Here is a 24,518-nt window from a genome sequence, read left to right as displayed (position 1 = left end):
GATAAGCAATCTTCTCACAAATTGGGGAAGATTGTTGTGCAAGACATGCCTATACAATAATAAGATTAAGTCAAATTGACAACCCTTAAAATTTAGTTTGTTGATAATCAACTTTATATTTTGTATTGTATTACTTGAGTCTGTAAAAATTGTTAGAAGATTAGACTAGAGTATTTTTCAGTAAACAGTTCAAGCCTAAGAAATAAACTATGGAAGAAGATCAAGATAGATCATGCCTCAGAGAAATGATATAGAAGTTTGGAGTTGAATAAATCTTTTTTATGAAAAATATTCTATGTCAAGATATCGACAAGTCACTGATCAAGCAATATAGAAAAGTCATTCGAGAACTCCAGAATGACTTGTCATGAAGTCCAAAATGGCTTATAGAAAAGTCTCAGAGATATCGACAAGTGAAATAAAGATGTGAAAATTGAAGATATCGACAAGTCATTTCTGCATGTAGAGAATTCAAAAATATCGACAAGTCAAATTGAAGATGTGAAGATTGGAGATATCGACAAGTCAAATTATCATTAGAGATCTCAGAGATATCAACGAGTCAAAATATATATAGAGATCTCTGAGATATCGACAAGTCAATTCTACATGTAGAGATCTCAGACATATCGACAAGTCCTTTAGCATGCAAATATCCAGAGACATCGACAATTCAAATACATCTATAGAGAACTCTGAGATCTCGATAAGTCATTATACTTATCGAGATGTCACTTCTCTTTTGAAAAAACTGGAGATCTCGATATGCCTCTCAAATACAGACGACAAACAAATGAAGATTCAAGATTATCAGTCAACAAATAATCTATCAACTAAATAGAAAAGTCTACAAAGTAGCTGAAGATAATACAAGATCAAGGGCCAAGATTAATCAAACAAAGGATGGTCACAGATCTGCAAGATTTTGCACAGGTTTGCTAATCCAGGAATGGAAATAGAAATAGGTTTCTTTAGAAAAGAGTTTAGTACATTTTAGTGCAAGTTTTGTAAACTCGCGCTGCTAGTGTATAAAGCATTCACCGGTCCTTAATTTAGATGTCACAAACAGATTCAAGAGATAGTTCTTGTATTCTCTCAAGATAGAAGCTGAGTTCTTTACTTACGAAGAACCCAGGATTTGTATCAAGACCTAACTTAATTTTAATACAAAATTAAGTTAGTTTTGAACTATTGTGTTTGCTGTCTTATTTCTGCTAATATAATATTACTGCATTTCTTATCTGTTTTACTCACACAACCAAACAAATCTAAAAAAGATTAAAAATATCCAAAATATATTCACTTCCCCTCCGTGTTACACTTATTATCTAACACATATTTATCTAAACATATATTAATTGTAATTGGTATATAAATCAATTACCCTTTTCAGCGAAAACACATTAAATTTTTTTTATTTTTCACAATTAAAACACCTCCTTTTCCAAATATCTTACTGTCAATTATATTTAAAAAAATAAATCAAAATATTATAACTAAAAGTAACACATATTTTAATCCTAATTAGTATATATAAATTGATTACCTTTTTGAACTAAAACACGTCTATCTTTTTTATTTTTTCAACTATAACACATTATTTTTCAAAAATATTATGGACAATTCAATTTAATAAAAAAATATAATTACTTATAATTAATCAATTAATGTTTTAAGCTAAAACTCATTATTTTTTTCAAAATAATATATAATTTTATTTATTTCAGTTTAAATTAAATTAAAAAAAATTATATAATATTCTAAAAAAATTATGCATCGAACGGATTCTAAGCTAGTAACCTTAAAATCTTAAAATTATAAGTAGAGAAGTTTATTAAGCCGCGTTTCGCGGCAGTTTTCTAAACTAATGTTTCGTTTTTTTTATTTAGTGATTTTGATCATTCTAAAATTATGAATAATAAATAAATAAAATAAATCAAGAAGTTTAAATACGTTTTACTCCAATGAGCTCTCATTATTCACAAATCTAATATCATAAAATTATGTTATTTATTAGTCAATAATGAATGCAATATTTTTTCTATTTAATAATATAAAAATTGCAAAAATTACATATATATATTGAGATAATATGAAAGGCGCCACCTTAGTGTTCTCGTCTATTTTACATAAGTAATATATTGATATAATAATTTTAAAAATATTGCGAAAACATATTTATATCTTTTTATTTGTAATATTTCATTGACTAAAAATTAAAATAAAAGTTCAAGGAAAATTTAGTAACTTATTTTAGGAGAACGATGAGAAATGGTAAAAAATGAAGAAATTTAGGAGAATATCAAGATGTAAGTTGATTTAAAAAGAAAGAAGAAGTTTTAGAAGAATATTTTGATGGTAAGTTGATTCCAAAAATTTTAATGGAAGATGTGGTAGAAATTTTTAGGAAAATATTACTAACGATGATAAATATTTCTATATACTTATCTTTGTAATATTTCATAGGTTAAAAATTAAAAAAAAATAGATTTTTTTTTAGAAATATATAGCATTGTAAGTTGATTTTAGGAGAAGGAGAAAAAAAATTAAAATTTAGAAGAATAATAACATGGTAAGTTTATTTTAAAAGAAAATAGAAGTTTTAGGAGAATGATATGGTACTAAGTTGATTCAAAATTTTTACCGGAAGATGTTGTATAAATTTTAGGAGAATGTTACGAACAAAGATAATATATTTCGCCAAATATAAGTTAATTGTCATTTTTTATATTCATTAACTCAAAAAAATGAGAAAAATAGAAAAAAAATGAAACGATTTGAGAGACTACACATAAACGCCATGTATTCTCATTTGTATAAGTATATTGATGGATAGAATTTAAAAGAAAAGTTCAAGGAAAATTTAGTAACTTATTTTAGGAGAAAGAGGAGAAATAGTAAAAAATAAAGATGGTAAGTCAATTTAAAAAGAAAGAATAAATTTTAGGAAAATATTTTGATGGTAAATTGATTCCAAAAATTTTAATGGAAGACGTGTTAGAAATTTTAGGAGAGTATTATTAACGATGATAAATATTTGTACATATTTGTCTTCCTAATATTTCATAGGTTAAAAATTAAAAGATCTTTTTAGAAAATATAACATAGTAATTTGATTTTAGAAGGAGAATAAATGATATTAAAATTTAGAATAATATCAACGTGATAAGTTTATTTAAAGAGAAATTAGAAGTTTGGAGAATGGTATGATATTAAGTTGATTTCAAAAATTTAAAAAGAATAGAAATTTTAGGAGAAATATTACGAACGATGATAATATATTTAGCAAAATATAAGATAATGGTAGATTTTGATATTTATTAACTCAAAAAAATCAGAAAAAATAGAAAAATAGATTGAAACAATTTGAGAGGTCCTTTATATAAATATACTGATTTTGAGCTAATAACATTAAAATTATAAGTGTGCATTTCATTTTTTGTAAATGTAATTCATGTAAATCACAAACTAATATTAACAATAATTTCAAACCATAGCCCGTCCTCTGTCTACCGGGTAGCCTCAAGAAAATTATGAGGGGTTTCTAACGATTTTCAACCGTGGAAAACCACGATCTCTTATTTTTTATTCATTTGTCTTGATTAAGTTTTCATTTTCGTTATTAAGTTCTCAATTTATTTTAGATTTTGTTTGATCTCTCCTTAATTGTGAGAGTTTGGTTTTTATTATGATTTATCTTGTTTATTATGTCCGAGAATGCAGATGTGCGGAATTTTCATGATATTCATTCAGTGATAAGGATTTTTATGGTGATGCATATATGGCCGATTGATAAAAACAACAATTCGAGGAATATAATATGTACAAATCTCTCCAAAATATCGCTTGGTTGCCTATCTAAGAAGGAAGGATTCGACGATAATATGATTACACTTTTGTTCAATTTCGATTTTATGTGTAGATGCCGTATGACTTTTTATTATTGAATTATTTTTTCTTTTTCAAAAATAAAATAAAAACAATAACAATAATTTCAAAAGTAATTTAGCAAAAAAAAAGAATAATTTCAAAAGTATACTACCTCCGTCCCATGGGATTCTATACGTTTACTATTTGCACGTATTTCGAGTCTTCTATAAAGTATAGTTTTATAATATTTTTTTAATTTTTTTTAAATAAAAGTTTAAACATAAAACTTTTATTCAGAATTTTTTTTATATATTATGGAGTCATGCTTTAAAAAAGTATTGAAAAATGTGCCAAAAAATAACGTATATAATTATTGGAATTCATCAATTCCGGGAGATTTGATTGAATACCCGAATAAATAAACCCGTACAAATAAAAAAACCCAGGATGTAAAATCTCAAGCAGAAGAAGAGGATGACAATGTTTTCAACCCCTCTTAAACCCTACAAAAATTCAATCTTTCTCATAACAACTCGTCTTCATTCATCAAAACCCTCTACAATTTTATCTCAAAATCGAGTCCAAAAGCTCATTTCCTCTCAGTCCGATCCTCTTCTTGCTAAAGAAATCTTCGATTTAGCTTCAATTCAACCCAATTTTCACCCCTCTTACTCAACTTTCCACTCTCTCATTCTCAAACTAGCTCACTCCCATCATTTCACTCATATCAACTCTCTTCTCACTCAGCTTAAATCTCGAAACTACCCAATTTCCCCTTCTCTTTTCTCCCGTCTTATTCGTGTTTATGGCGAAACCAATCACCCCGAAAAGGCCCTTAAGTTGTTTTATACAATTCTTGAATTTAACACCAAGCCATTGCCTAAACACCTTAATGCTATTTTGGGAGTTCTTGTTGCTCGTCGCGGGTTTCTCCAGTCAGCATTGGACTTGTTTAGGTCAGCTCATAGGTACGGTGTGCTGGCTAATGTCGAATCGTATAATATTTTGATGTCTGCTTTTTGGTTGAATGGTGATTTGAGTATTGCGTATAAGTTGTTTAATGAAATGTTTAAGAGGGATTTAGTTCCCGATATTGAGTCGTATAGGATATTAATGCAAGGGTTGTGTAGGAGGAGTCAGGTTAGTAAGGCTGTTGATTTGTTAGAGGATATGTTGAATAAAGGGTTTGTTCCTGATGCGTTGAGTTATACGACTTTATTGAATAGTTTGTGTAGGAAGACCAAACTTAAAGAGGCGTATAAGCTTCTTTGTCGGATGAAGGTGAAAGGATGTAATCCTGATATTGTTCATTATAATACAGTTATAGTTGGGTTTTGTCGAGAGAACAGGGCAGCTGATGCAGTTAAAATTCTTGAGGATATGTATAGAAATGGTTGTTTACCCAATTTGGTTTCTTATCGGACTTTAGTTGGCGGGTTATGTTACCAGGGTTTGTACGATGAAGCTAGTAAGTATACTAAGGAAATGATATCTAAAGGTTTTTCTCCACATTTTTCAGTTTTTCATGTTTTAATAACGGGCTTATGTAATGTTGGTAAGACTGAGGAAGCTTGCGAGTTGTTAGTTGAATTACTGAGGTTTGGAGAAGCTCCTCATGTAGATACTTGGGGGGAGATAATAACTCGGATGTGCATTTCGGAGGATGAAGTTTTGAGAGTGGAGGATATGCTGAAAGAGATTTTGAAGGTGGAGATAAAGCCTCACACAAAGATAGTTGAGGCTGGTGCAGGTTTGGAAGAGTATATAAACATGAATATACAATATAGAAGAAAGAAGTATTCAAGTGTCATCTGATCTTTGGTTCCTTGTCAATTCTCACTCCGGATCAACCTATAATTGGCTTCCAGGTGCGGCTACTTTGCATGGTGCCATTAATTGTCTTAAAAATGTAGTCTATATTTTTCATGTCAATGTAAAATGTAAATGACCAAGTGAATCATATATTAGATTTAAGCAGCTGGTATGTTTTCTTGGATTTTTTTCTTCTCGAAAAGAACACTTCAAGCTTTGAACGAAATTAAGAAGAAAATTACTAGTTATTACATAGTTTCTTTTGGTTGTGGGTCCTTTGGGGTTTTACTAGGCCCTAAAGAGTTATTTAATAAATTTTAAAATTTGATATTAATATTTTAATTTCAATCCGTGTTTCGCACGGGTTGTAAGTAAATTTAATATTTTTAATCTCGGACGCATGCTTTGCACGGGTTATCGCCTAGTATGTTAAAAAGAGTGTTTCAACTAAATATAAGAAATATATTATTAAATTCCAATGCAAGGCCTTGAAGATAAGCTTCAAGCCCTTGAACTGTAATTGCCTTGAATATCAGTTAAATAAGCTTCAAGCTTTGAACTGTAATCGCCTTGAATATCAGTTTGAAGCCCTTGAAAATTTCTGCATGCCGTAACGGCGTAACACCTTTTCTTTGCTCCTTTCTTTCCAATGTTATACTACAAACATGAAAAATCATCCTTAGCATCCCATCAAAGTTAAAATGCTAATAATAATGTTAATCATTGACTAGATAATTACAAACCAAAGATAGACGAGGGAGAACATGCTAAGAAATATGTATAAATTTAACATGTATTATTTACCGAAAAATGGCAGTTATTTTTATCACGGGAAACATTTACCCAGTCGTATATCTATGTGAGTATTCTTTTACTTGTCCCAACAGTTTTCTTTTGCAGAAAGTCTGTTATCATCAAAATTGACATCGATTAACAGGGGTAGAAGTCGCCTTTAAAACGAGCGGGGGTGTTCTGCCTAGTTAAAGTACCTTACTAAGTTGATAATAGATTTGGAACAGAGACTTATGGGCTCAGATAGGGAGCAGTGCGGGTAAATAGGATTGCAGAATCTTAGTTTGAGGTAGGAAACTAGTACTGCAATTTCTACCGTCACATAGATGATTCAGTTTAATTAACCATCTGAGCTAATTATCCGTCAACTTTTGACAAAGGATTTGGAGACATGTAATTATAAATAGTTTAATGGATTTGAATTAAACCTTTTTCCCTTCTAATTCTTAGGACTTATTAAACAATGATTTCTGCATAAAACAATTATTGAAGAAATCTGTGCATAAATTCAGATTGAAGGATGTCTTTCTACGAAGAGTAAAATAGATCCAGCAATTCCTTGTCTCATCGAAGATTACCTCTTTTTTTTTTAATTTTTTTTAAAAGAGATGGTGATACCCTGATTCCTGTACTAACCAGCTTGGGCCCATAGTCATTCATGACCTTGACCCATATGGGAAAATGTTGCATCAGATGTTAATACAGATTGATAACTGCAGGTGACATTGGTTTTTTGTACACTGCTAAGCTGAAGAGAAAAGATATACATACTTGTAGTACAAGATACTTTTCTGATTCAGGTTGCATTACTAGTTTTAGAATTATCTGTGATTGAGCTTTAGAAGATGATCAAACATATTCACTTTGTCATATTCTACTGATAATTTATTCCTGTGGAAAATGCACCAAGTCTTTAAATAAATTAAATGTTTTTTTTCATTCTCGAGCTCATTGCTGGGATCCGTGCAGTGTGCAACAGTGATATGCACTTATTGTGCATACAAAAATGCGAGACTGGAGATTAGGATTATTAATTCCTGGCTTAAGTTATAGCTCACTAGCGTGTTTTCATGTAAACTGAAGCATTGCATACAGTTCAGACCTGTCGTTAATATGATCCTTGATTCATATATCTTGGTAATGTACTAATAGATTAGTTGACAAATATTTTCATACAATCGTTATGGATCCGACTGTATTATGCTCGCTGACTGATTATTTTTATAAGGTAGATCATGCAGCACTGATCTCTCAAAGGAGTGGGTTTCACAACAAAGGCATGGCTATCTGAAGGAGCTCGAGGATGAGATTGTTCCATATCTGATCAAATTGTACCACACTGTGAGTTCAGAAGTTCTATAGATCAATTTTTCTTATCTAAATGATTGAGTTTTAAAAAAATTATTGGATCAGTAATATTGAGGTGCACCATTAAGTTAATTTTAAGGAAATTTTAACTTCAGAAGCAAACAAGGAAACTAAGCATGTTAATACATAATTATACTTCTATATTGACTGCTTCTAAACATTAAGTTATCAATCATCATAACAATTATAAACAACTGATAAGATAGAACCCACAAAATAATATATGTAGTTGTACTTTCATGATGTAACAGACCACAATGAGAAGAGATGGGCCTGTTTGAAGACAGACAAAAATCTTTTTAAAGCTAGATGATGGAGTTTAGCAAGGGGACAATTTAAAATGTGGAGTAGCTTTTTGACCATCCAATTTTCGCTCAATATACCTGCTTACTAAAAGGCTGTTAAAATTACATGAAAGCTTGAGAATCCTATGTAAATCATACTTAATAATCTCCTAGTCGTGGAGATCTATATCCGTACACTTCATTAAGCAAATGCATACCTTTAGAGGTGGACGGCTTTCAACATACTGGACAAGGTTTTTAGGTGAAAAAATTTGAGATTTTAATTCTTTGAAAACCTCCAATATTGGTTCGTTTATGACTATGATGCTTTGTACACTTATAACAATCCAGCTTAAAGTAAATATAAAAATTTCAGATAATAATAAATAACAAATATGAAATTCAAATAATAATATTTGAATATTACAAGAACGGGAAAAAAACACAGCACTTGAATAATAACTAAATCTAATTCAACATGTTCCAACAAATATAGTCCATCAACCAAAAAAGAGAAAGAAAAAGTAAAAATGAAGAAAAGAAAAAGAAAAGAAAAAGCTTTTTAAGAGTAAGCACTCTAAAGGGAAGGCTGATAGGGGCAAAAAGGCACGACTCAAATATCATGCATCTTGGATGTTGTGCTTCTTGATCTTCTTTCTTTCTTAAATTTGAAATTACCTGAAGAATAAGAAAGGAATAATTGCATTATTAATTTGTTATATAATACTATAAAAGATAACAGTAACAGTAATATTGTATTGATCCATAACATAACTAAAAATTTGTCAGTACTAAATTTCAGTGATATATATAGCACCTCCAGGCATTATATGGTCATGCATAGCGAGTATCCGGAACTCGTCTTTTCCTTTATACAAGTATAGTGATTAAAGAAGTATATATATGTTACGTACCAGAAAGAAATGAAGAAAACATTACGGGTAATAAGAAGATGATTTGCTCCCTGCAGGCTCCCTGGGCGCATTGCATCGGAAGCATTCCATCCGGCTAGCAAAGTTGTGTTCATTGCACCCTAACCTGCACAATAACCAAATTTATTATTTATCTTCAGTAATGTAAAATACATATAATGTCTTTTAAATTTCAATTAATGGATGATCTCAATAATTTAAGTAAAAAAGTTTTGATTGAAAGAATGTAGTGTGAGAACGACTAGTATTCCTTTGGATTAGCTATGTATGTGTAGAGATATGTTACGTGAACAGTATGTAACAAAGTTTACACGGACCTGTTACAAATCCAATCACCGGACTTCCATGCAGAGCGTCCGGCGCTACCACTTCCGCCTCCAATCCCGAAACCTCTTCCCCTAGAAATGTCAGCTCCACAATCAAATCCCCCCCCTCCGCCACCACCTAATTCATCCTTGAAAGCACCACATTTGAAACAACTAGACCGGCTTGCAAAATTGTGAGTGCCACAATTTCCAATGTTACAGTACCAGTCCCCTGGCCTGACATCAGGGCCTGTGACCCCGAACGAAGACGATAAACTGGGACTCCTCATTCCAGAAACTCCATTGAGGAAACTGAAATCTATACCACCTCTTTCGATGCAACCGTACCGTGGCTCGCCACATCGGTGACAGGAGTCTCTTCTCTGAAAGTTGAGGTGCATGCATGACATGCAGTTCCAATCTCCTGGCCGGTTCATATTTCCTGTCAAAACAATTTTATAGCTTACTGCATTTTAAATAACCATCATGCATGTATGTAGGTGAAGAAATTGAGCCAAGCAGTAGATAGATATAGTTAAGATGCATGATAAGATAGAGACTAACCTTGTTGGGACATAAGAAAATGAAAGAAATGTAAAAGAAGCAAAACAGGAGTGTTGGCTGAGTGCTGAAAGGAGAGATGATTGAGGTTTCAGTATGAGGGTTGGTAGGGCTTATATATAGAGCGAGGTCCAGAAATCGAGGCCAAAGGTGATGCAAATGTTCTGAGTTGGACGAAGGAACAAAATATATTCGATTCTGAAAAAAAAAACACACTAATCTTACTATCAGAACTGGTGACACCTTATTCTATCAGTATCACTCAATCTCCTCCCGTTAAATGTTGAAAGTTCGAATCTTCTAAAATATAAGATATACGTGTTATGTATGCTGTGTTAATTATACAAGAGAAAATATATATTAAAATTCCCAAAAATGTTCATAAAATATTTTCAAATGTTGAATTCTCGTAATACTTTTGATTATATATATGTAGAACTTTAACGATAAACTAATCAAATCAGTACTTAAACTAGCTAAGTAAAGAAAAAGGAGAAGAATATAATAGGAGTAATTAAGAAGGGCGATACATTACTAAAGATGGTAATTAGAGTGAATAATACGAAAATTGAGAAGCTTTACTAGGCCTTTAGCTTTATATATGTCTTCTTTTGAGGCTTCTAGTTAAGGTTGCGAGTTTGAACACAGACTACACTTGCCAATAAATTGCTCTTTCAGATTATAAAGACGCTCTTCATTTTTCCCAATATATAACATCTTCTTTATTTGAGTCTAACTAACTAAATAATCAGTCAAAATGAAGATGCCACTTGATCACTTCTCCAAGTTCAAATATTAGTACCGTTTTGAACTATATTTATGTACAACATTGCAGAGAAGAGAATGCACTCGCCTGTGTATGATTAATATTTTTATAGCAGGTGTCTATAACATTGTAAAAATTATGTTACTGCCTCGGTCTGCGGGCCGCGGAGTTCAGCACACATTTTAATGCTCTTCTAAGTATGAATATAAATTATTTTGATTTTTTTTGAATAAAGTTTAATGCTTAAAGTTTAATACAGAAAAAAAATTTAAAAATAAATTACGGAAATATACTTTATATTCACTTTAAAATACATGTTGAGTAGTGAATTGAATGGGACATGTGAAATAATTATTTTTAAAATTCTCCAACATATTAATGTTTGATAAGTTTGTCAGAGTTTCAATTTTAAAAGACTTGTCGATTTCGAGTCCTCCCGTCTGTTCATCTACATGTAAGACTTGTTGATTTCGAGTCCTCCCATCTATTCATTTGCACGTTGTTCCTGAATTTTAGAAAAGTGAGCAAAACAAGTGCGGGGTATGTAAATTAGTTTCAGTTCACTCGTAAGTGACGAAAAATACGAATTTAACATAAGTTCACTCCATACTTTTCACATATTTAACATGCTTATCAGTTACTTCTCTAAAACTCGAGTAGGAATTAGTGAAATAGTTTGTTATAAATTCGAGCAGGAGTTAGTGCAACATCCATATATAATTTTCGAAAAAAAACATGCATATATAAAAAGAGTTTGAAAATCATGAAAGTAAAGGATCAACGGTGGAGTAGTATCGATAAAGATAGTCGAGGTTGATGATGGAAGAGAAGTCTTCGAGGTTCAGTTTGACCATCTTTTCTTTTTCTTTTCCATCAAAACACTACTGCATTTTGCTTTATTTTGCTTTCATTCATATATATACACACCCACATTATTTATCTTTTATAGTCTACTTATTCCAGCAAAACTGGTGACACGTAAAAGAATCGGATCAAGAAGAGGAGGAGTTGTAATTGATATCATAAACCATTATTATTGGGGAAGGGTAAAGAGAGCTGCAAGCAAACTGTGGAAAAGCAAAAGACAAAGAGAAGGAAAAGGGCTTGGGGCCTTATTCGATTCGATTCTCTTTGGGAAATGCATCCATGCACGACAAATTCACAACCTATGTATTTTCTTATAATGTTAATTTATGAAGAAATCTGTCCAATGAATTCTTTCGGGGATAATATTATGTATTTGTTCAAATAAATTTCGTGATTGAGCGAAAATTGAATTCAGAATTTAGTACGATATAAGATAATTTTTTAAGAACTTAAGGTATCTCATTTAATCTAAATAAATAAATAATTTCCGTGCCTCAAGTATATTTATTTATGAAAATTTAAATGCAATTAAGTCCAAGTTGGTTTTATTTATATACTTTCGAAGCAATTCCTAAAAGTCAATCGAAAGAGGTTTTATATTTATGAGTATGTGTCGATTCAACTTATAAGTAAAATTTATAACTTATATGTTAGTACGTTAAAAGTTGGTAACGACGTATTTTTTATCCAGCTTATTTGGATTTTTTCATTTTTTAATCTTAAATGTTATCATGTATACCAGTTTAAAACCGGTGCAATGCACAAACATTTTTTAATATTATAAAAATCTTTTAAATATTTAATTTGAATTAAATTTCTCAATTTATTCATTTAAATTTTTTAAATGATATGATTCTAGATAATTACATTAATACATATATATATTCATGAATAATTTAACTAAAGTTTTGTGCAAGACATGCCCTAATATAACAAGACTAATTAGTACCACATAAATGGTCTTTGACAACATCCTAACATAAATTTGTTCACATGTTTATGTTTATGAAGTTACAAGTAAGTCAAGCAGTTTCAAGGAAGGTGTCCACAGTTCCACATGTTTCTTAAGTTACAAATGAGTCAAGGAGTGTCAAGCTGGTTCATCAGCAGCATGAAGATCAATCTCAAAAGCTCGTTTATGAAGCATGTCATTTTATATAAGCAGAACCTTTAGGTCAATAGTTGGAATTGGTACGAATTAAAAGTTTATGTTGAAATTATTATGACTTGTAAGTTCTTTATTCAAGTATTTTATATTGGTATGTGTGATGTCTTGGTTGAATTTGATAAGTACTGGGATGTTTAATTTAGGTAACAAGTTGTTCAAAATTTATCACTAAAGATGTTGCATTATAGTCTCACAAGGTGTTGGAAAAAATAAATCAAATGATGTTTCTATACCACGATAAGTGTTGGCAAAAATAAAAAATGTTAATAATTTAATGCTGCTATAGACTGACAAACGTGTTGCCATAAGAACTAAGGCAACATCAACTTTATGTTGCTATTAACCACGAGGTGTTGCCATAAACTTAAAGCCAACACCACTTATATTGTTGTTGTTGTGAAAATAATGTTGCCATAGATACCTAAGGCAACATATTTCGCGTGTTGGCATACTTTTCTAAAATGTGTTGGTATAATATTAAAGGCCACATGCAAATTTCCAACACCCTCAAAATTGACTAAAGTGTTGCCTTATGCTTTATGGCTACATTTTCAACATTTTTTTTGGATGTTTCTGAAGATCATTTATGTGGTAGTGTAAGTTATATTGACAATCCAAATAATTAGTTGACTTGTAATAATCTATGTAATCTGTAATGGCATTTCTTGAGTGTGTAAGAATGTTGAAGAAGACTAGAATGGAGTATTTTTCAGTAAACATCCAACAAACTAGGAATAAATCTCTGGAAGAATATCAAGCATGATCATGCCTCAAAATGAAGATATACAGCTTGGTAAAAAATAATGTTGTAAATTGAAAAATATTCTAAGTCAAATGTCAAGAAGTCAAAGATCAAGAAACGTCGAGAAGTATATTGAGAACTACTCAAGCTTATCGAGAAGTCAATTTGACTTGTAGAGAAGTCATTTCTCTTGTTGAGAAGTCATCTCACTTATAAAGAAGTCACTATTCCTATAAAGATGTAAACAAGTTAAAACGCATGTAGAGATATGGAGATGTCGACAAGTCATTTACACATGTAGAGATATATAGAGGCCGACAAGTCAGTTATACATGTAGAGAAATGGAGATATCGAAAAGTCATTTACACATGTGGAAAAGTGGAGATATCGACAAGTCATTCTACATCGCGATACATACATCTCTATACACCTTGAAGATCTCGATAACAACTTCAATTGCATAATAGATCTATCATGAATATTCAAAGTTATCAGTCAACGAACCGTTTTATCATTAAAATGGAAAGTCTAGTCTATAAAGCATGTCACGAGTCCTTTGTTCAGTTGTAACAAAATAGTCTAGATTTTTTTTGTATTTCCTTAAGAAGTAGCTGAGTTCTTTAATATTCAAACTCAGATTTGTAGCATAATCTATTTGATTTTTGAAGAAAAGATCAAGTGAGTTTTGATAATTGCTCCTGCGTGTCTTTACAGTTAGTTAATTATCACTGCAAATACTCTAAGCTGTTAAGTTCAAGAAATCCTAATCACATAACTTGATTTCTTGAAAACAAATCACAAAGTTTTTAAGTAAAAATCAAGAAACACGTATTCACCCCCTGTGTGCATTTCATAACTAACAAGTGGTATCAGAACAAAATCTAAAAGCAAATAGATTAAATCTTGGAAGTATGAGTGCACAAAACCTTAGCAGTGTCAAGATACCCATCTTTGACAAAGAAAACTGCTTTCTGTGGAAAAAGAAGATGATGTTATTTTTCAGGATGGCTCATCCGCTGTATCTTGAGATTTCCAATGTTAGGAATATGTTATGAATTTGATGATAAATCATACAAAATACCTTAGTAGATTTAACTTAGTGAATTTGTAGCACTCAACGGATGATCAAATATAGTCCCAACAGATGATTTAATATAATCCCGACGGATGATGATTTGATATCTATCGAGTGAGTAGCTTATGTAATAATAAGTATTATAGCACATTTCTGTAAATAACTTTGTGTAGATTCCGGAGTAGCATATGAGTCATGTTGACTACTAGTAGATATGCATAATAGATTGATTAATTGTAAATATGAGATGTCTTGTAATTCTGTATAAGTGAAATGAAGTCAAGTGTCAAATAGCTATCCGACGGATGATCAACAAAGCTACCCGACGGATGATCAACAAAGCTACCCGACGGATAACAAGAATGTTTCCGACGGATGATCAATTCAAATATCTGTTGAAAGTGACAACACAGTCACATGCGTTGGGTGTTTGTAAAAGGAATGTGGCAGCCTGTTTAGAAGAAAATTGAGAACAAAGAAGCATTACCATTTCCATGCTATTATGAAGATATTCAAAGATGCTGGAATAGAGTAATGAAGTAGCATGGAGTTAGACTTGATAGGTTTTGTTTTATTATCTTATCTTATTACTATGTAAACTTGGTGATATATAAACCAAGTATAGCTAGTAGAACAAACTCAACTAAGCAAACACATTTAGAAGAGAAATAGAAAAAGTTGTACTTGTCAAGAATTTCTCTGTAGTTTGTTTGTTCAACTTGTAAAGCAGCTGTGAGCCAATTTGAGCTTCACAGAGTTCTCAAATCGATATATATATATCTGGTGGATACATTCAAATTCATCAGAAAGTTTTAAAGACTTGTGTTTTTATTACTTTGTGTTTGATTATTTAATCCTTTCATTCCGCACTTTGCAAATCAAACACTGTTATATATTTATCAAGGTAGAACAGTTTTTAATAAATCTCAAAAAGAAGCCAGAATTACATTCAACCCCCCTTCTGTAATTCTTGTTGTATTGTTAGGGGATAACAATTGGTATCAAAGCAAGCTCTTGAAGTACAAAGAGTGTAAAGATCACAACAAACAGCAAGATGAACAAGAAGGATGTTGGAGTTAAAATTCCTTTTCTGGACAAAGACAATTATCACCACTGGAAAGTAAAAATGCACCTACATCTTCTTTCTCAAGATGAGGCCTATGTGGATTGCATAGAGAGAGGTCCTCATGTACCAATGAGAGCTGCAACAGGAAATGAACCATCTGTTCCCAAGCCTAGGCATGAATGGTCAGATCCTGATATTGAGCAAGTCAGGAAAGACAAGAAGGCCATGAATATATTATTTAATGGAGTTGATGGTCATATGTTTGATAACATCATTAACTGCAAAACAGCCAAGGAGGTTTGGGATACTATCCAGATTATTTGTGATGGTACTGAGCAAGTAAGAGAGAATAAAATGCAGCTATGAGCACTTCCATTGTGAAGATAGTGAGTCTCTCACTGATATTTTTAGTAGATTTCAAAAACTACTAAATATTCTGAAGATGCATGGAAGAGTCTATCAGACAAAAGACTCTAACCTCAAGTTCCTTAGATCTCTTTCAAAGGAGTGGAAACCAATAACAGTCTCATTGAGAAATTCTCAGGATTACAAGAAGTTTACCTTGGAGAGACTGTATGGCATCCTGAAGACTTATGAGCTTGAAATAGAGCAAGATGAGAGGATGGAGAAAGGAAGGAAGGAGGGTCCATAGCACTGGTTGCTGAGTTAGAGAAAGAGAAAGAGATGAATGTAGAAGCCGTTGAGTCTACTTCAAAGGTCTGTGAGAATAAGGGCAAGGGGCTGGTAGCTGAAAATGACGATCATTTGAGCCAAGATGACATGGATGATATTGATGAGCATTTAGAATTCCTTTCCAGAAGATTTGCCAAGCTCAAGTTCAAAAATAACTTTGGAGCAGCCAAGCCAAGTAGAAACATGGTGGATAAATCCAAATTCAAATATTTCAAATATGGCTTGGCAGGGCATTTTGCCAGTGAATGTAGAAAGTCAGATTCCAGCAAAAAGAAGTTTGAGCCTGTTGATTACAAACAAAAATATTTTGAGTTGCTCACGCAAAAGGAAAGGGCTTTCATTACACAGGAAAATGACTGGACAGCTGATGGATTGGATGAAGATGAAGATGTAAGCTATGTCAATCTAGACCTGATGGCCAAGCCTGATGAAATAGAAACAAGTTCTTCAAGTAATCAGGTAATCACCACTAACCTAGCACATTTATCTAAAGCTGAGTGTAATGATGCAATCAATGACATGTCTATAGAATTATATCACTTGCGTGTTACACTTAAGTCCCTCATTAAGGAAAATGCTAAAATTAAAGAAAACAGTTTATTTTTAAGTGAGAGGAATAATGTGCTAGAGTCTCAGTTTATTGAATTTGAAAAATTGAGAATTGAGTGTAAGATTGCTAAGGATGAATTAACCAAGTCCTTGAAGAAATAAGAGATTTTAAAGAAGCAGCTTGAACGAGAACATGAAGTGATTAAAATATGGAAATCATCTAGAGATGTCCATGCTCAAATCACTAAAGTTCAAGGTATTGAGTCCTTTTGTGATGTAGCCTGGAAAAAGAGTAAGGAGAAGATGGAATCTAATTTGGTTGAAGGATTTCTAACATATGTGGACTCGACGGATGATGAGAATCATCTGTCGGATAATCAAAATGATTATTCGTCGAGTGACAAAGAGCCACATTCGTCGGCTGTGAGTAAACCTATGAGCAAAGCTAAGCTTGCCAAGTTGAATGAAAAATATGGATCAGTTTCCAAAAACTTTGTTTCAGGAGAATCAAGTCAAGTGAAGAAGGAGAAGAAAGTTAATGTTGGTCATCTATCCATCAAGCAATTGAATGACAGATTAGAAAAGATTGAGGTTAAAACAGAAACTAAAAAGAAAAATAATAGAAATGGAAAAGTAGGGATTAACAAATATAACAACTACACACCTGATAAGTATGCTCCAAGAAAAATATGTGTTAAGTGTGGTAGTGTTAATCATTTGTCTATTAGTTGCAAACTTGCCATGCCTAATCCTATATATGTACCCTCTTCTTTTCCCAACATGAATGCCATGCCTTCTATGCCTATGAATGTTATGTCTACTCAGAATATGAATGCACAATTTGCTAATATGTCATTTACACCTAATCCTTATTATGTTGCATTTAGTATGCCACAAATGCCATTTAGCATGCCCTACTGGAATAACATGTTTGCAAATAGCATGCCTTTTTCTGCTAATCAAAATGTGCACGATAATTCTGTTTTAATGACTGGTTTCAAAGGTCCAACTCAAATGACTAAGGGTGAATCAGAAATTCCCAAGTCAAATGAGACCAAACTTAAGAAACCTAAGAAACCAAAGAAGAAAGCTAACAAGGCAAGACCCAAGGAAACTTGGGTACCAAAATCAACTTGATTTGATTTTGATGTGTGCAGGGAAACAGAAAGAATATTTGGTACCTGGATATTGGTTGTTCAAGGCACATGACTGGAGATTCTACCCTGCTCACAAAGTTCAAGGAGAGAGCTGGCCCAAGTATTACTTTTGGAGATGACAACAAGGGTTATACTGTGGGATATGGCTTGATTTCAAAAGAAAATGTCATCATTGAAGAGGTTGCCCTAGTGGATGGTCTCAAGCACAATTTGTTGAGTATCAGCCAGCTGTGTGATAAGGGAAATTCAGTAACCTTCAACTCAGAATCTCACTGGTGTGAGAAAAGAAAATGTGTATCTAGCTGACTTCAACTCATCTAATGCAGAATCTGTCACTTGTTTTCTCAGCAAAGCAAGTCAAGATGAAAGTTGGCTATGGCACAAGAAGCTGTCCCATCTAAACTTCAAGACCATGAATGAGCTTGTCAAGAAAGAACTGGTTAGAGGCATTCCTCAAGTGGAGTTTTCTAAGGATGGATTGTGTGATGCCTGCCAAAAAGGAATGCAGATTAAAACATCATTCAAAAAGAAGCTTGATTCAACAATTGAAGAACCTTTGCAATTGCTATACATGGATTTATTTGGACCAGTCAATGTGTTGTCCATTTCAAAGAAAAGATTTTTCCTAGTAATTGTGAATGATTTCTCAAAGTTCTCTTGGACATACTTCCTAAAGTCTAAAGATAAGGCTAGTGAAATCATCATCAATCATATAAGGCAAGTCAACAATCATCCTGATTTTAGAGTAAGGAGAATCATGAGTGACAATGAAACTGAGTTCAAGAATTCTGTGATGAGATCATTTTGTGAAGAGAATGGGATAATGCATGAGTTTTCTATAACAAGAACTCCACAACAAAATGGAGTAGTGGAAAGAAAGAACATATCTCTTATTGAAGCTACAAGGATAATGCTTGAAGAATCAAATTTACCAACATCTTTTTGGGCCGAAGCTGTAAATACTGCCTGTTACACTCAGAATATTTCTGTGATTAATCAAGCAAAATGTATGACACCCTACCAATTGTTCAAGAACAAGAAACCAACTCTAATTTTTCTTCATGTCTTTGGCTGTAAATGTTTTATCTTGAGAAATTAAACTGATCAACATGGGAAGTTTGATGTTAAAGTAGATGAAAGAATTTTTGTTGGATATGCTGTAGGAAAGGCATATAGGGTCTATAATCTAAGAACCAACATTGTTATGGAATCAATACATGTTGTGTTTGATGACAAAAAGATTGAAGGATTGCAAGATGGAGATTTCCATGAAAGCCTCAAGTTTGATAATGTGAAGATGGTTAGTGATGACAGTGATGATGGAAGTGATCAAGAAAAAATGAATAAGGATAATGTAGAAAAATCTACAACTAATGAAGCACATGATTCAACATCTGTCGAGTTGCAAAATGCTTCATCCGTCGGGAGACAATCTGCCTTATCCGTCGGGAGACAATCAGCTTCATCCGTCGGAACATAAAGTGCACCATCCGTCAGGTCATTAAGAGAAGCTGAAAGTTAAAATAGGTCACTTACAGAAAGTTCCCCTTTCTCAAATCAAAGATTCACAAACTCAGGGGGAGTTTCTAATAATCAAAACTCAGTCACACATCAAGACAACAATGAGGCCTCTTCATCTAGAGCTAATCTACCTCAACAAAGGAAATGGACTAAAGATCACCCTTTTGAGCTCATCATTGGTGATGCATCTTCTAGAGTTCAAACAAGGAGAGCAACTCAAGAAGAATATCTATATAGCAGCTTCCTATCTAAGGAAGAACCAAAGAAGGTAGGAGAAGCTTTGTTGGATCCTAATTGGATTTTAGCTATGCAGGAGGAGCTAAACCAATTTGAAAGGAACAAGGTATGGAAGTTGGTACCCAAGCCTAAAGGAAAGAATCCAATTGACACCAAATGGGTATTCAGAAACAAGATGGATGAAAATGGCATAATAGTCAGGAACAAAGCTAGACTGGTTGCTAAGGGCTATTGTCAACAAGAAGGAATAGATTTTGATGAAACTTTTTCTCCTATTGCAAGACTTGAAGCCATCAGAATTTTCTTAGTCTATGCAGCTCATGTCAATTTCAAGGTCTATCAAATGGATGTCAAAAGTGCTTTTCTGAATGGAGATTTGGAGGAAGAAGTCTATGCTAGTCAGCCTCCTAGTTTTGAAGATCCAAATTTCCCAAATCATGTCTACTATCTTTTGAAAGCACTTTATGGACTGAAGCAAGCACCTAGAGCCTCGTATGGCACTTTATCAAAATTTCTTTTGGAAAATCACTTCACAAGAGGTACTGTTGTTAAAACTTTATTCTTTAGAAATGTTAATGGCTCTAGCATACTTGTTCAAATTTATGTAGATGATATTATTTTTGGCTCTACAGATGAAAAACGTTGCAAAAAGTTTTCCAAACTGATGCAAAGTAAGTATGAAATGAGCATGATGGGAGAACTAACTTACTTTCTTGGTTTGCAAGTTAAGCAAGTTAGTGATGGAATATTCATTAGTCAAACTAAATACATTCATGATCTTTTAAAAAAGTTTGATCTAATGGATTTCATATCTGCAAAAACTCTCATGGCCACTGCAACTAAGCTTGAATTAAACACTACTGAAAAGTATGTGGATATTTCAAGCTATAGAGGTTATTCAGATGCAGATTATGCAGGTTACAGAATAGACAGAAAAAGTGCAACATGAACCTGTCAATTTCTAAGGAACAAGCTTGTGTCCTGGTTCAGTAAAAAGCAAAATTCAGTTTCTACTTCTATAGATGAAGCTGAATATATTGCTGCTGGTAGTTGTTGTGCACAGATTTTGTGGATGAAAAACCAATTGTTGGACTATGGTCTACAAGTGGATAGAATTCCCATTTTCTGTGATAACACAAGTGCAATTGCCATCACTTAAAATCCAGTGTAGTATTCAAGAACAAAGCATATAAATATCAAGTACCACTTCATATGGGAACATGCGATGAATGGTACTGTGAAACTTCATTTTGTTCCAAGTGAAAAACAACTTGCAGATATCTTTACCAAGCCACTTGATGAATCCACCTTTTCAAGGTTGGTAAGTGAGTTAGGTATGCTTAATTATTCCTGAATCATTTCAGATATTTTTGCAAGTTTTAATACAGCCAGAAATTTAATTGATTTTTCTGTATTGGATGAAATTTTGGCTAAGTCAAAATTTACATCCCGACGGATGCTCATTATCCATCGAGTGTGATCATCCGTCGGAATATTAATTGTTAATAAAAATCAATTATTTTTCTGGAGTATTTTATAACTCGACGGATAAGGTTCTAGTGGCAAACTGGGTATTTGTACAATATACGATAAATCATTATCTAATTTTCGAAAAGATTTCACAAAATGACATCTCGACATGAGTTCTCTATAAGCTCAATGTGACTTCTCGATATAATTTTTACCGTTTCTAATTCTCTTATCGTGAAGTGTCATCTCTACACTATAAATACCCAAGCCTCTCGACATAACACCTATTTACTCTCTCGAGATCTATTTAACCTATTTACATCGATTTCTCTCAAATTTACATCTCTACAAGCTTTTTTCTTCTAAAAAACTTATCCACTCGTTTTTCTAAAGCTTTCAAATGGCATCAAACTCAAACACCTAAAGAGCAGAAATCCCCAAGGATAGAACCAACTACCTTGCATTTGTGGACCCAACTCAAGCACCTGATAACTTCAATTATTTTGTGAAGTTTGTTGTTGATTCTTATCTTGCAGGGGTTCTTACATCAAAGCCTGCCCTGTTCCTAGATGTGTTAAATGAATTTGAGGGAAGTGTTGTTCTTGCCATAATAGATGACAATCAAGTGTCAATGATTGTGTCCAACACAATTAAAAGGGTTTCAGTGGAGTTTGGTGTAGCTGATTTGAACAAAGCTCTATGGATACCTATGGACAAACATGTTGTAGTTCCTACTCTCGGGAGATTGGAGACTTCATGGACTTCATTCACTATAGAGATAAGATTAATTTTTTCAAGCTAAACATGAAGCATCTCAGGAGGGTATGATCGTTTGTGTTTGACACTGTGATCAAAGCTTTCACCCGCAGAAAGACTGGTTATGAAAATATCTCCAGTATTGTTCAAAAGCTAGTCTTCTCAATGGCCAGCAATAGAAAACTGGAATTTGGAAGCCTCATCATGAGTGAGCTGAGCACCAGGCTAATAAAGCCTTGAAAACAGAGATAAGGAAATCTTTTCCCCTAGATTTATAATGTCTGTCTTAAACCATAAGGTTAATGACATTCAATTAACCGAGGGTATTGATCAAAGCTTAATATGCATTTCTAAATCAGTGTCCAAAGTTCTATTTGGACAATTGAATATGAAAAACCAAGTAGGAGTAAGTCTAAGTATCACTAACTTTATGTAGAGAAATTTAGGACTTACCCCTGCCCGATGCCTGACATGAGAAGTCTTGCAAATGCTAGTACAACAATGACTCGTGGTCCTGTAGAAGTATATAAATAGGACAACCCACAGGGGCCTTGAAGCCATTTTTTCAAAATTCTTTGATGGTAGTAGGCAACTGCTTCATCCTCTCAAAAGGGTGAAGTTAGTAAAAAGAAGAGAAAACATACAAAGTTGGGTGTAATCAAAGAAAGTGGAGAGCAACCAAGTGAGAGTGAGAGTCATCTGGTTAAGAAACCAAGGAAGAATAAAATAAAGTTGACCACTCAACTAACCACTTATGTATCTTCTCAAAAGGATGCAAAATTAAATAAAGGATCAACACAGACTCTAGTGGCATTTTCTGAACAAGGTGTCACTATTGAACAACGCATTCTCCCAAATGCACCTTGTATAGAGTCTGCACCCCTTCTTGAGTACTCTCAAGAAGGTGAAAGAAGTCAATTGGCTGTCACACACCATGAGAGCACATCAATTGAAACTTCCTCTTCTACTCAGGAGGAGTTGTCAACACTTACTTCTGAAATATCAAATCTTATATCTAAAATTCTTCTTCATATAATGAAGAGCTTGAATCTACTTCTTAAGCTGTGCCAAAATCAAGTGACACGGTTCTTGAAACTGTGATCACCAGTTAGAACCCACATTTGGATGGTGAGAGGCTACATGGGGAGGTAAACCTTGATGACACCATCACAAACACATGGGTTTCATCAGTTTACTGAGGACCCTATGACAACCAATGCACCTTCATGTGCAAATGAGCCTTCACAGGCTTTAAGGTTTGAGGGTAGTAATATTGAGGAGGTGATACTCAAACCCTCTCCAATTTAATTGGAGGTTCTTCTAGAAGGAACAACTCCCCTCAAAACCCTATCTAAAATTACTTTGACAATTGAAGCTAGGAGTTCAATTGTTAATGATCCATCCACTAGAGAGGCAAGAAATCAATCATTTCAGGTTTCAGTTCTTTGCAAGAAGAACAAGGGTTTGAGGTCATGGTACATGACAGTAACCTGGCTAACTCCCCTTTAATTTAATAAAGGTTCACTCTCAAGGTAAATAAGAAACTATCACAACCACAGTTCACACGGTGAGTCCAACTGTGACCTCAATTACAGGTGTTCCCATCACCTCAAATACCATATAACCAAACTCTGACCTACGCTCTACCTCCACATAGCAACCTTCATATCTCCTAGCCAACTGGCTTCAAGATACCCACACTTAACCAACTTCTGTAAATAATATGCTTGTGGATCAAATTGAAGGCCTTGTATAACGACTCGTGTATTTTTGAATTATTTAATTATGTAATTATGGAAATTATTAAATAAATAAAATATGTGTATTGGTTTAGACCACTATGTGTTGTTTGAATTATTGATGTGTGATTATAATGTACCGGGTTGTCCGCGTGATTAATTATGGAGTCGTATTGAATTGTTTTCATTTTAAAAAGTGGATTTAGTGAAAATTTATTTGCGTAAATACTTGGAATGTCTCTAAAATTATTTTTATGATTTTATAATTACAATAATTATTTTTAGGATTTTATAAAATTGAGCAATCAATATTTTATTAATTATTTATCTTTAAATAATTTTCTGATTACTTTTATTTGTAAAATTCATATTTAATTCTAGAATTCTTCAAAAATTATGAAACTCATATTTATTTAAGTTTGAAATATTTCGAGTATTTTAAAATTATTTTGGAAATTTTCGGGATTAATTTCACCGGCGTATCGATTCGTTTAATTGCTAAAAGCGGGTATAAAGTGTGTTTTAGAAATTGTTTTAAAATTTCAAAATTTGTGTTTTTTATAAACTTCGGGATATTTATAATATTTTAAGACTATTTTCGAGATTTTATGAATTTATTTTAAGTGCAGCTCGATTCGTTAATTGTGAAATGCGGGTACGAGTTAAATTTTGAAAATACTTTAAAAATTATGAAAAAAAATTATTTTAATAACTTTGAATTATTCGTGACATTTTAAAAATTTATTTGGAATTTTTGGGATTATTTTTAATCGCGCGATGTTCTATA

General features: G+C 32.7%; 2 protein-coding genes across 5 annotated transcripts; one reads left to right on the top strand and one right to left on the bottom strand.

Moving 5' to 3' along the window:
- Positions 1-4,303: 4,303 nt before the first annotated feature.
- On the top strand, positions 4,304-11,832 carry LOC141667421 (uncharacterized). Of its 3 annotated transcripts, none has more exons than XM_074473913.1 (3): positions 4,304-5,738; positions 7,703-7,815; positions 11,654-11,832. In XM_074473913.1, the coding sequence occupies exon 1, from the start codon at positions 4,345-4,347 to the stop codon at positions 5,683-5,685; it is 1,341 nt and encodes a 446-aa protein (XP_074330014.1). In that variant the 5' UTR covers positions 4,304-4,344; the 3' UTR covers positions 5,686-5,738; positions 7,703-7,815; positions 11,654-11,832. The 3 variants fall into 3 exon arrangements, with proteins under 3 accessions (XP_074330014.1, XP_074330013.1, XP_074330016.1); XM_074473912.1 differs by having other exon boundaries at positions 7,707-7,815; positions 11,654-11,829; XM_074473915.1 differs by lacking the exons at positions 7,703-7,815; positions 11,654-11,832 and adding an exon at positions 6,570-7,209.
- Positions 8,504-10,082, bottom strand: LOC141667422 (RNA-binding protein involved in heterochromatin assembly dri1-like). 2 transcript variants are annotated; one of them, XM_074473916.1, is made up of 4 exons: positions 9,928-10,082; positions 9,376-9,805; positions 9,041-9,164; positions 8,504-8,804 (listed from the first exon to the last, which is right to left on the bottom strand). In XM_074473916.1, exons 1-3 carry the CDS (start codon positions 9,938-9,940, stop codon positions 9,062-9,064), a joined length of 546 nt encoding a protein of 181 aa, XP_074330017.1. In that variant the 5' UTR covers positions 9,941-10,082; the 3' UTR covers positions 8,504-8,804; positions 9,041-9,061. The 2 variants fall into 2 exon arrangements, with proteins under 2 accessions (XP_074330017.1, XP_074330018.1); XM_074473917.1 differs by having other exon boundaries at positions 9,066-9,164.
- Positions 11,833-24,518: the final 12,686 nt, after the last annotated feature.

The sequence above is a fragment of the Apium graveolens genome, chromosome 6, assembly GCF_009905375.1.
Source record: "Apium graveolens cultivar Ventura chromosome 6, ASM990537v1, whole genome shotgun sequence".
In the NCBI taxonomy this organism is placed as follows: Eukaryota; Viridiplantae; Streptophyta; class Magnoliopsida; order Apiales; family Apiaceae; genus Apium; species Apium graveolens.
Note: the sequence above shows the minus strand (reverse complement) of the source record. Positions and strands in the feature narration are given on the sequence as shown.